Consider the following 14,104-nt stretch of genomic DNA (forward strand, 5'->3'; position numbering starts at 1 on the left):
TTTGTTTTTGTGAGGCAAATGTAGTTTAGAGTAGCTCTTTAGTCGTAAGTCATGATTCAACAATGACTTGCAGCTATGTTATGATAATAATTATAATCATATATTTAAGATAGCAAAGATAACAAAACATGACAAAACCTAACAAGATAATATGGCCACGATTTCAGAATTTATTCCCACAACGGTAACACTTTAGAATACTGATCCTTCATTAATGAATAACTACACAGGAACAAATGAATAATGCATTATTAACACTCTAGTAACTACTATTAACTAACAAGAAACTCTGATTAATGAATTAGTAAGTAATAGTGCTCAGTTGAAGGTGGTAGTTCACTATTAGCTAATTGGTAACTACGTTTTCTTTCATACCTCCCAGAGAACTACTAAGAACTACTATATACAGGTTCATAATTAATGTGAATAATGCATACTGTATAATTAATTCTAAAGTAAAGGTCATGGTAACCCACTAGTAATGACTGAAGTATTACCAAATCCTTCAGAAGGAATTACTAAAAATTTGAATCAGTATTCTAAAGTGAGAAACATGATAACTCTCTAGTAAATACTGAAGTCATTGTAAACTTTTGAGGTTTTTGTAAAGTATTGGATAGTAATAACTCAAGAGTTACTACATAATTCTAAAGGAACTACTACTTATTTGGATCAGTATTCTAAAGTGAAGATCGTAGTAACCCACTAGTAATTACTTAAGTGTTACCAAATACATCAGAATGAATTACTGCACAAAACTGTACAAAAATGTACAAAAACCTCAAAAGTTTACAATGACTTCAGTAGTTACTAGAGAGTTATCATGTTTTTCACTTTAGAATACTAATCCAAATAATTAGTAATTCCTTCTTAAGTATTTGGTAATACTTTAGTCATTACTAGTGGAAAAATTAGTTTAGAATTAATTATACATTATGCATCATTCATGTTAATTATGAACCTGTATATTGTAGTTCTTAGTAGTTCTCTGGGAGGAATGAAAAAATAACAAACCTTATTAATTCATTAATCAGAGTTTCTTGTTAGTTAATAGTAGTTACTAGAGTGTTAATAATGCATTACTCATTTGTTCCTGTGTAGTTATTCATTAACGAAGGATCAGTATTTTAAAGTGTTACCCCCACAACTATTAGTGTAACTAAAACAATACAACGAATCAGTAACGTCCTCAATGTAACTAAAATGATAGAATAAATTAGTACAGCATGGCCATGATTGAACTAAAACAATGGATTGAATTAGTACAACTTGGCCATGATTAAATTAAAGGCAAACTCACACTACACGACTTTTGGCAGGATTTTGTTGTAACAGATTTCCAAGGTCTACGACAAAACCCCTGCCACAGACAAATTGGTTTGATATTATCGCCACATGATCTTGTAGGGTGTGTGATGCAATAACAAAAGCCTTGTTGTGTAGTGTGAGCACCACAGAGATTCAGGTAGTCCTGTAGTGTGAGCGTGCCATAAAATGATAGAACAAATTTGTACAACATGGCCACAGTTTGATGGATCATGGAAAACTATTAGCACAACTTTGCATGGTAAAAGAAAATATGACACCTGGCTTCTTTACACAAGTTTGCTAATATGTTTGCTCACTGGGTAAAATTTGGGTTTCCGAAGCAAAACCTGTTGACCACAAAAAGGCTGTGCACTGTTATTGGAAAACTTTAAAACCATTATATATTCTAGTAGCTAAACTGCAGGACTGACATTTCTATGATTAACCTTGCATCATACTCTAGCATCTCTAGGCTATTTCCTAAGTGCTCGTCACATCGGAGCACTTGGACTATTGGTGAAGAGATATCTTTGCTGACAGACTGCCAGCCAGATTTCACCACAAGTTACCTGCACTGCACAGCTATGGGGGTGTTTTAGCCTGTGATGGTTTTATAGCAATACTTCAAGTTAAGATGGGATATTAACTTAACCCTCAGGTTCTGTTTAGGCTTTGAAAGGCCTCAAGCATCGTCCAACTTTTATCTAATTTGACGAGGATGGATTATAAACAAGGTTCAAGGTTCATGATACATGCTTTTATCTGGGGACAACAGGTACAAAACATTAGTAGTGTTGCCTAAGGCAAGAATCATTACTACCATTAAGCATACTTAGAGTTAGTGATTTGAGCAACAGTCTAGCTACAGCTTAGCAACCATGTAGCAATTAAATAAAAACCCCTTAACAACTGCAGTTATCAGTCAATACAGTTATTAAATCACATTTAATCATGTAAAAAAAAAAATTCAAGTGGACTGCAACACCTTTCTAAAATATGCATGTCAACTTTATGGAAAAGCTTTAGTAATATTTTTTGAATATCAGTTATGTATACTAGTGTTTTTTAGTATTTATTAATATTTTAAATTAGATTTTATTTTTATATTTTCAGTATTAATTTTAATTTTATCTTTAGTCATTTGGTTTTGTGCTTTTATCATGTTTAATTGCATTTTTATATTTATAGCTTTCATTTTTTTTTTTAATTTAATTTTTTAAAGATTTTAGTTATAGCAATTACTTCAACTTTAGCTTATTTTATTTCAGTTAGTTGCCAAAACAAGATTTCTGATTTGTCTTTTTTTTCTCATAATTTTAAGTTTTTCTATCTAATATCTATATTTTATTCTAATAGTTATTAGCTTTTTTTAGTGAAATATCTTAATATATATATATATATATATATATATATATATATATAATTTGGAAATATGGAAATAAACTCATATATATGATAATTTTTTTTTTTTTTTTTTTTTTACCCAAAATACCAGGCAATGTTAACAGAACATGAGGGTTAAACTCAGGGACATAAAATAAATAAATAAATAAAGTGGTAGGTACGCAGTATAAACCTTTTCAGCTTGGTTCATGAATATTAAATAGGTGATGTAAGTTTTGCCCAGTAGCCCTAACCGATTTGCCAAAAGGCAGTTAAGTGGGTGTTAGCTATAGGAGGATTACCACTTATCGCTTGTACATTCATTCAGTTTACTGCTGATGCAACTGGTTGGCAGAATCTTCTTGGTCTTGAAATCTCTGCTTCCCATTTTTTTGTCGTTGCAACATGGCCACAACAAAAGAAACTCTTAAAATATATGTTTTTAGATGTGTGCCGACACCTCTAGTTAAATCATAGCTTGTTTTGTCTAGGCAGCATGTTTAGTCTTCTGTGTGGCATAAATAAAAACATGACACTTCAGAACATCAGGTTCTGTACACCAACACTCATCAGATCAAAGACAACCATCTGAATTGCTTCCAGCTTCATGTCTATCCACAAAGACAACATTGTTTCACTTCAAAAAAAAGGAAAGGTGAACGAAAACCATGGAGTTGTGAATTTCTCGCGAGCACCTGTTCTTGCAGGGGTGCCTGTGGTAAGACAAACTCCTGATATGACTGCAGCTTGTGGCAACACTACATTCAATTGTTTTCACAGGTCTTTTTCAAAGAGCACAATAAAGCTGTAAGTGTGGTGCTTTCCCTGACGAGTGCCTTTCAAATTGTTCCATCAGTGCTGTGAAATGCAGGGGCAATTGCTCGACCCGGCAAAGCACCGCTCGACACACTTATCAGCAAATGGCAAACCGCACAAGCAGAGAGATGCTATCATAACACGGTGGATACCTGGAAAATGCATTGCACTATGTGACACAATTTAGATTTGCAGAGTTGCATCACATGGATTAACTGGCGGGCGGAGTGAAGATGTAAATATGGAATTATCAAGGATAGCATTTTCCAGAACGGAAAACCACAAGATAAGGTGGAGATGGTTAAGACTGAGAGTATTTTCTTCCAAGCAGAAAGCATTTTTATTACAGCATTGTTTGTTCAAATACATACATGTACATTCTGTCATCATTTGCTCACGTCATGTTTCTCTCTCGCTCTCTGTGTAACAATAAAAGAGATATTAAGTAGAATTTGCACTCTCTTATTTTCCACATAAGGGCAAAAATACAAATGACACTGATGTTATTTTAGCTTTTTTTTTTTTTTTTTTTTTTTTTTAGAAAAGGGTTAGCTTTAACTAAAACCACTGAAACAAAATAAATATTAACAGAAATATATATAAAAAAACTTAAACATTTTATATCAGCTAGTTGCAACATCTCTCATTTTCATTTAGTAAGTTGAAGTACTAAAATAACACTAAAAATAAACTAAAACTTACAAACTATACATTAAAAAAAAAAAAAAAAAAAAAAACACTACTAAAATTTTAATTAAAATGAAAACAAAATATAAAAATAAAATCTAATTCAAAATATTGACACAGATATAACAGTATGAGGTTTTTAAAAAAAATATTGCTATTAAGTTTTTAATTTTAACACTTCAACTTAAATAAAAATTAGAAATGTTGTCCTGGCAGCTAAATTAAATAAAATGTGTAAGTTTCTCATCTAATATTTATATTTCATTTTATTTTATTTCAAATATTTCAGTTTTGAAAAATTAATATTTTAATATTTTTAGTTAACAATAAGAATTTATGGCACTACATACAAAGTATTGAAGTCAAATGATAGCTTGATGTGAAAAAAAAGACTTTTCTAAAAATCTCACAAATCTCATTCACAGTTGAGTTAAAATAAATGTGGACATGCGGGACCAGGCTTGATGTCAATGCTGCTAAGAAACAGACTTTGAAAAATTAGGGTGAGTAAAAGATGACAGAGTTTTAATTTTTGGGTGAATTATTCCTTTAATGTGACAACAACTTTGTCAACTTCTTTGTCATGGAGAGTTTAGCACCTCAAGGCTTTTTTCTCCATAAAGGATTCATCGCTCCATACATGCCCCTTCCATCCACAGTGCTCATTATATCATTAGTTTATGTCCGCCACAAAATATAACACTATAGGGCCTTTCATTTATTAATCTGGCACTGAGATCAACCCCATGGCAGGGCTAGATGGAAAAGCTTGCCAGCTGGGTCAGTCTGTGTCCAGGCCTCTGGCTGGGTTCACAATCTCCAGTGAACAAAACGAATCCGTTCGGAAGCCTTTAGACACTGTTGTGCTCGGTTCTGTCTCCACGCGCACCAGGCGCCATCGCTATCAAACGTGACACAGTTTCGAAGACACCGGGGAAATGATTTTCTATTATTAGAGCAATGTTCCTTCCATCTATTCAACCTGACATTACTCTGAACAGGAATACATTCCAAACACTAAAGAACTTTGCTTGTGCAATCAAATAAAAATAGGGTGTTTCTTCAACTGTGGGATCTTTTGGGCTTGTGGAATGAATTCAAACTTTCCACGATCTCATTCGTTTAATTTGATCTAAAATATATACAGTGCACAGCATAAATGAGTACACCCCCTCTGAACACAACATTTTATCACCTTGATAAGAAAATCTTATTTTCCTGAATAATTTTGACATGCTTCTTTGGTAATTGATTAAGCAGACTTGCTGGAACCCTATATCTAAAGAACCCTAACATGTCTTCTAAGTAATTGAGTAATTGCTGACTTTCAGAAGTTTCAGAGGGGGTGTATATATCCAGTATATATTAGGAAAGCCACACACCTGTCTATATAAGACCTTACAGCTCACAGTGCATGTCAGAGCAAATGAGAATCATGAGGTCAAAGGAACTGCCTGAAGAGCTCAGAGACAGAATTGTGGCAAGGCACAGATCTGGCCAAGGTTACAAAAAAATTCTGCTGCACTTAAGGTTCCTAAGAGCACAGTGGCCTCCATAATCCTTAAATGGAAGATGTTTGGGACGACCAGAACCCTTCCTAGAGCTGGCCGTCCGGCCAAACTGAGCTATCGGTGGAGAAGAGCCTTGGTGAGAGAGGTAAAGAAGAACCCAAAGATCACTGTGGCTGAGCTCCAGAGATGCAGTCGGGAGATGGGAGAAAGTTGTAGAAAGTCAACCATCAATGCAGCCCTCCACCAGTCGGGGCTTTATGGCAGAGTGGCCCAACGGAAGCCTCTCCTCAGTGCAAGACACATGAAAAAACACCTGAAGGACTCCAAGATGGTGAGAAATAAGATTCTCTGGTCTGATGAGACCAAGATAGAACTTTTTGGCCTTAATTCTAAGCGGTATGTGTGGAGAAAACCAGGCACTGCTCATCACCTGTCCAATACAGTCCCAACAGTGAAGCATGGTGGTGGCAGCATCATACTGTGGGGGTGTTTTACAGCTGCAGGGACAGGACGACTGGTTGCAATCGAGGGAAAGATGAATGCGGCCAAGTACAGGGATATCCTGGACCAAAACCTTCTCCAGAGTGCTCAGGACCTCAGACTGGGCCGAAGGTTTACCTTCCAACAAGACAATGACCCTAAGCACACAGCTAAAATAACGAAGGAGTGGTTTCACAACAACTCCGTGACTGTTCTTGAATGGCCCAGCCAGAGCCCTGACTTAAACCCAATTGAGCATCTCTGGAGAGACCTAAAAATGGCTGTCCACCAATGTTTACCATCCAACCTGAGTATATATATATATATATAATATATATATATATATCCAGTGTGTATACATTTGTACATTTTCTTCAATCCTTGGACGAAATCCAGTCATTTCAATAGGAATCTGTGCAATTGGGAATTTCGTATAAAGGTGAATGATTTCCCCACACAGATTTCATAATGGGTTCAAGTTGGTCACTTGAAATTTTAAGCAAAATTTGCTAACGTGACCACATCAAAATTTGAGTGTCATTTCCACTACATTAATGACATCCTGTGTTGGAAATGACACTTTCAACATTTTTTAAATAAAATGTCCAACTTCTTTGTCATGCTACAGCTAATTTCATAGCTAGTTTTTTTTTTTTTTTGTGTGTATCCTAAATATACACAACAAAATAATATTTTCACACAAATTTTTATTTTTTTATTTATTTTTATAATTTTGCTAAAATTGCAGCTTGCTGCTCTCTTTGGTAAAGGATTAAGCAAACTAAAAATAAATTAATTAATTTAAAAAAAATGTGGAAATATCGCCAAAACTAGAGTCGTAATTTGTCTAAAAAGGTATATTAATAATTTTCACACTATAAATATTGAAAGAGTTTATCATTGTTTCAACTGTTTTGTTAATAGTTTATGACGTGTTTTCATATTTAAGATATAAAATCTGGGTCTGAGACGAGGGTAAAACTATCAAATCCGAAAAAAAAACCTATTTGAAAAGTAGAAAAAAATAAATAATAATGACTTTATAAAAAGTTTCCAAGGCACCTTCCATTGAACTATTATACTACCATTCAAAAGTTTGGGATCCATAATTTTTTGTTTGTTTGTTTGTTTGTTTGTTTTTTAAGAAATTAACACATTTATTTATAAAATCACAAAATTTCAATTTCAATTTCAAATAAAATATATTTTCTTCTTTCTATTAATCAAAGAATCCTGATCACAGTTTCTACAAAAATATGAAGCAGCTCAACTGTTTTTTTTTTTTTTTTTAAACATTGATAATAGTAATAAATGTTTCTTGAGCAGCAAATCAGAATATTAGTATGTTTCTGAAAGATCATGTGACACTGAAGACTGGAGTAATGATGATGAAAACTCAGCTGTGATTTTTATAGAATGCACCTTTTGTGAGCATAAAAAAAAACTTCTTTCAAAAAAAAACATTAAAAGATCTTACCGACCTCAAACATTTGAATGGAAGTGTTTAACAGGGAAAAAAATCTTAATTGAATTCTTAGTCTAAATCAACACATAAACTGCCAGAAACACCTCTAAATGTACAGTGCAGACTTACATTTAGAATTTTGACATTTAAATTGTAAGAAATTTTGACACTTGAAGAATAAGACTTGGCATCCCATCACCAGAATCACTGAATCTACATGAAGCCAGTCTACTGGTCTATGTCACACAACAATGAGAGATGTTGGTGTTCCCTGGATATCATTAGCATAATCATCCCCAAAAAACAATCAATCATGCTGCAATCTTACCAGCAATAGTGGCTCTTTTTGGCAGGATGGTGACAGCGCCAATGGCAGCATCCTCGAGGCCTTGAATAGGGCTGTACTTGGCTCCCCAGCTATCCGACCCAATCCACAGGAAATGGCCCACTTGATCCGCTCTTTTACTGGCATTAAGGATCCCCCTGCGAACATTCCCACACATAGAACCATTACCATGACATTGAGGCCCTCTGTGACTCTTCAAGAGAGCAGGAGAGCAATTGTAATAGCATCCAGATTGAATTGCTATTGAGAATAAAATACAAAATAGCAATTTTGAATCAGTTGGCTGATTGATGACATGTTGATGTCATTAATCAATACCCCTAGCGGCTGAGCTTATCCAGCAAACATGATATAAACCCCTGAAGTGCACCCTTGAGTTTTATCTAAGTAATAGCTTTCAGGCCAGTAGAGTATTGACTTCTTGTCATCAAGAACTTTTACATTGTTATTTTTGGAGCTCAAAAGGGAACAATTAATTGTTTGAAAATTGAATTTATTCTTGCAATTTCTGCTTCCTCTTCCTCGGCTGGCAATGCTGTCAACGGCTTACCGAATATCTTCGTCGTAAGCAAAAATAATGACTGCCCGGGCATGACGTGTCTCCAGCAGCTGTCGGATAATCTTGTCAAAATCAGCCTGCTTGTGGTCATGAGGGATCTTCAGGGACTGAGCGATGCAGATTCCACCTACAGAAAGAAAAGAAAGAGGCACATGAGTGAAGCCAATGATGCCTTAAAAAAATAGAAGTACATTCGTCTAACGTTAGCATACGGTTCTTATTCGTGTTTTTTTTTTTTTTTTGTACCAAATAATAACATTCCAGGAATGTTCTCTTTAGGTTCTTTTTGTAGCCAAAATTAACCTTTTAAGTTTTTTTATGACAACCTAAAGAGAACCTATACAGAATGCTATTTAATGGTTATTTGTAGGTTTTATTTTTCCAACCATAAACTAACCTTCCCAGAACAACGTATCTAGAAAATGAAGATATATAAAATTGTGTCCATATCTATTGAAGACGCCTGACCTAGATTACTTTCTTCTCTGCAAATTTGTGACGAACGTCTCAGGGGAAAGGTCTTTAACAGCACTGCAAATGAAAAGTATTAGGATATTTCAAAATCCATCAACAGTTCTGCAGGTTTTGAGTCAGATAGAAATGAAATATGTCACTCTCTTCTATCAACCCATTTTCAAGACATTCGCCCATTTGATATATGACTATTCTACGAGATAGACAGGATCATTCTGCTCAGGAACAACAAAATTCAAAGCTTTTTAGCAGAGATGTAAGCGAAAGTGAAATACAGCTTCTTCTTTTTTATATGCAGGTTGATGACGAGTCCAGATCTCCCTGGTGATTTATTAGATGGCCAACATCAATATCTGGGTCCGTGCCCGCTGCCCTGGAGTGGAGCTTTTATGAGCTTGGCATCAGAAGATTGGAAATGCGATAAAAAGGGACAGACAAACGATGTAAACCCATCGCAGTCACTTCAGTGCACTGGCTTTTCTGGAAAGAGAGGCGCCAAACTTGGCATCACTCCATGTTTGTCCTGATGAAATCCCACAGTGGTGCTCTTCTGTTCCCGTTCATTGCACAATGAATTCAGCCATGGGAATTTTTCCCATTATCTGGAATATTCATTGGGGAACCTCATACTGTTCTGCCATTCTAAGATAGATGAACCCCATTGAACAGCATGAATGTCAGAGTAGGGGTTGTTTATTGCGATTCAAATGTGTTACGTGAATGCAAGAACACTTTCACAAATGCTAATGTGGTCTAGACGGGTCATCCAAAATACAGTTTTACTCACAAAGTTCAATTGCAAAGTGGTTTGTGTGAATAATGAAAAGGAATAATGACAGGCTGATTCAGCAACTGGTTAAAATGATTCAAACTGACTAACACAGGAGTACATGAATCCCTTTAATTGACTGATTAAAAGAAGCAGCTTTTTTTCATTTCATTTAGCATTTCCCCAGCCTTTAAACTCTTTGCATTACACTAATTCAAACTGCAAACTTACAACTCAAGGAAAAAATATTTTCTTTATCTTTGTTTCATAAATCAGTTTGTGTGAATCATGAAAAAGAATAATGACACTGACCCATTCAGTGACTGATTAGTTATAACTTAATTGAGAATACATGAATCCGCCTTTACCTACTGATGAAAAGAAGCAGCTCATATGAGTCATTTGTTTGTGAATCAGACTTTACTGGTCTTGTGGCATGTTTCTTTTTAGTCAGCATTTTATTTAGCATTTCCCGCCCTTTTAACTGCATTAATTCAGAAATCAAGTAAAAGGTTTTTTTTTTTTTTTTTTTTTTTTTCAATTATAAAATATGATTTATCTTTCTTTCATACATCAGATTGTGTGAATCATGCAAAAGAATAATGACTGACAGATTCAGTGACTGATTCATTACAGTGATTCAAACTAACTTGGCAGTACATGACTCCTTTTGAGCTGAACTGATTAAAAGAATCAACTCTTATGCGTCATTTGTTCATGACTCAGACTGCACTTGTCTTGCGTATGATTATATTTTAAGCCCACAAACACGTTTTATTTCATTATGATTTCCCCACATTTTTACTCATTACATTCCATTAATACAGAACGCAGGCTTAAAGCTGAGGTAAAACATTCTTTCTTTATTATAAAATATTATGTCTTTATCTTCGCTTTGCAAATAAATTTCTATGAATCATGAAAAAAAAAAAAAAATGTCACTGACAGATTCAGTGACTGATTCGTTAATTTGATTCAAACAAACTAACTTGGGAGTACATGATTCTTTTCGACCATTTTACAAATTCAGCAATATAATGCAAATAACAAATTCAATGCAGAAACCACAAGTCAGATAAGAAATGCATAGAAAATGATCTTACACTGAAGTCAGACAATTTTACACACTGACATGACCGAAACAGACTGTGTTACAGAGAAAACATCAAGGTATGATGGATATGTCATTTCCTGCTGTACTGTACCACATCAGATTAACCTGCTACACCTTGAAAGGAAGTCCAAAATCGGAACCTTTCCGGCCTTTCGAGTTGAGTTAATGTGATTTAATTGATCTGTCAACTAATGTTAACTGACCAATTAGGATCTTCCAGAAGCATGTCACCAAGTGGCAAGACTCGCAGTAAATTGACACGGACAGGCCCTGCAGACACCAATTATAATTAAATCCCTCTTAACCATGGGTTTCAATCCCAACACATCTTAGAAAATACACAATGCATGCTGACAATGTATGCAGCATGAATCACCAAAGCGTATACAGCCTGTATTTTCCCTATACAGCACGCCATGAAATCTCTGAAATGTAATCCAGGCATTGTTTATGGGTCTCTCTCTTTGTCTTTTCACCAACACTGGCATTCTTCTGAGTCTAGATATTTTTAAGAGTGTTGGTATGTCATCATTGTTAAAGCTCTGCATATCCCCGTCACTAATTTCAGCCCTAAAATATCCCTTTGGGCAGTTTTAAAAATGAAACCCCTGTTACTTCAATGCAAACTCCATTAAGCCTTGAAATAAAATACCTTTATGTCTTATCCACCCGGACACATTTACATTTGTATGTATCTTAAGCGATTTACTGTACAGTACATTCAAGCTTTACATTTTATCAGTATTTGCAACCCTAAGGCCCTGACAATGCAAAAGCATTTTCTGTGCTGAAGTTGATGGAAAAAACTGTAGAATTCTGTGCAATGGATTTAAACATGGTGAAATGTGTTCATCAGAGCTGCAGTTGTAAAATAGCTGAAATACACACATCTGTGAGTGACTATCAATTAAATATAAATTCTATTTTGTTATTATGATTGTTATGTTAATTATCGATAGTAATAATAATAATAATCTGATTTGAAACATGCTAAAGAAAACCGTTTAACTGTGGTAAATTCAAAGCCTCTAAAAAGCATCTTATGTGGATTATGGCTTTTTATATAATAATAATAATAATAATAATAATAATAATTGGGGTTGTTGTTGTTATTATTAATATTATTAATATTAAGACAATACAAGCTGTAGTTGTTTTCGTTGTTATTACTAAATGCCATTGGCCCAGTTTCACAGACAGGGCTTAAATTAAGCTTTAGTTCAATTAGGACATTTAAGTAGCTTTTATAAACATGCCTTACGGAGAGAAGAAAAAAAAATACTGGTGTGCTTCTTGAGACAATGGCATGGACATATTTTAAGATATGACATATCTTTAATATTTTATATCAATGCAAGTTGCTTTCAGTTAAAAAGCTCAAACATGCATTTTAGCCTGGGACTAGGTTTAAACATTGTCTGTGAAACCGGGGCGTTATGTATTGAACGTTGGTTCCTTGTATGCTGTCGTTGTATTATAAGCAATAAGCACAGGGATTTTGTCAAAATTAAAAGGTTAAGCACTTCGCTTCCAGTCATGACTAATAACCTTCCTTAACAAAATCACTGTCAAATGTTTTGTCAGTTAATTAAAAAATGTGTCACATCTATAATGGTTATTCATTTAATATTACTGAATAAACCAATATAGCTACAGCGGGTCACACGAATAATAGTAATTTTAAGTGTCAGCTCAGGTAAATCTCTGCATGTTGACTTTTTATGGTGCATGTTCTTAGCTTGAAGCTTGCCCCAAATTTAAATGTCGCTCAAAAGAGATAAAAGTGAACAGATCCGTTAAAGTAAAACCAGGTTTAGCAGAAGGACTCTGACATTTCTCAAGGCCAATACTGTTATTCACATCCATAAAGCCGGATGTCACTCCTCTAACAGACTGCAGTGGCTTGACCTGGATCTAATTCCTAATCTTGTACCGTCTGAAATGACCACCGTAATCCAGGGCAAAACTCAAGACATAAGGACTTTCTCAAAGAAGAACCTTTTAAATCCAAGTTCCCTCGAAGTACTGATGAGTTTTTTTACATATAACAAACAGACATAATAGACATAACAAACCATGTATCAACAAATCATGTATCAACTACACAACTGCCCCGATACCGATCAATTCCGTGATCATTCGTATGTTAAAACTTGTAAATCTTGTTAAAGACAAATGTGTTTATATCAACATATTTTCTGCTTCGTTACAAACCAACATACTAAATCCTAAATTGTGCATGTCGTTGTTCGAAGAGGGTGAACAGAACACCATTTTGATGAACAGCCTCTGGTAATTGGTTCTTTGGAGATTGTTGATGCCTCGTCTTTTCATTATGGTGCTTCAACAGCCATCAGAGACACTCAGTGAAATAAATGTTTGAGATTCAAGACACTTCCTGTCATTAGGGGGTAATTTATGCTACATGAATGTGGAGAGGTCTGTTTAAACGAAACACGAAAATGAGGCTTCGTCAACATGCAATCAGACGCTCGGAAGCAGGTGGATTCACTGTGGAGATCGCAACCAAGATGATGTGCACTGCAAAAAGTGATTTTCTTACTTAGTATTTTTTTTTTTTTTTACAGTATTTTCCAGTACAAAGTCGCCACCTTGGAATTATAAGGTTCTATCTGTATTCTGAGCAGTTTTGAGATATTGAGCTTCAAAGTTTTTGCATTCCATACTCCTTTGTGGATAGACCCTTTTTGTCCCAAAATGTACACAACTTTATAAAAAAATAAAAAAAATAAATAAATAAATAAATCAATCACATAATGTAAATAAGTTGTCACAGAATAAGAATATTTGAATAACTCTTGACAAATAATTTTGACAAATGTCAGATAGAACCTTATAATTCCAAGGTAGGACATGTTGATCTAAACATTCTTAAATCAAGATACATTTATTTGAGAAGCAAAATTACTTAGATTTTTCAGAAAACAGGACTTTTGGCCATTCATTTACACAACAACAGTGTTTTGGGGACCTGAAAACGCAAACTTTTAAAAACAGGATTCAAAGTGCACGTTTTTGAAAACGATATCATTGTCTATATAATGAAAGTCTATATAATGTTGTTTTTGGTTCTTGTTGACTTTCAAAAACAATGATCTAAATATTAGTTTTTTTGCAAAAGAAAAAAAAAAGTCATACATTTTTGGAACAACATAAGGGTAAGTAAACGAG

At 34.5% G+C, this 14,104-nt stretch overlaps 1 protein-coding gene across 3 annotated transcripts in view; it reads right to left on the minus strand.

The window, feature by feature from the left end:
* Window positions 1–14,104, minus strand: part of LOC127520505 (metabotropic glutamate receptor 7) — a 221,886-nt gene that overhangs the window by 114,658 nt on the left and 93,124 nt on the right. For all 3 annotated transcript variants that reach the window (XM_051908667.1, XM_051908666.1, XM_051908668.1), the window contains exons 3-4: window positions 8,547–8,682; window positions 7,979–8,133 (exon numbers count right to left, since the gene is read on the minus strand). In XM_051908667.1, the coding sequence (XP_051764627.1) occupies window positions 7,979–8,133; window positions 8,547–8,682 (291 nt within the window). The remainder of the gene's footprint in view (window positions 1–7,978; window positions 8,134–8,546; window positions 8,683–14,104) is intronic.

The sequence above is a fragment of the Ctenopharyngodon idella genome, chromosome 10, assembly GCF_019924925.1.
Source record: "Ctenopharyngodon idella isolate HZGC_01 chromosome 10, HZGC01, whole genome shotgun sequence".
NCBI classification, from domain to species: Eukaryota; Metazoa; Chordata; class Actinopteri; order Cypriniformes; family Xenocyprididae; genus Ctenopharyngodon; species Ctenopharyngodon idella.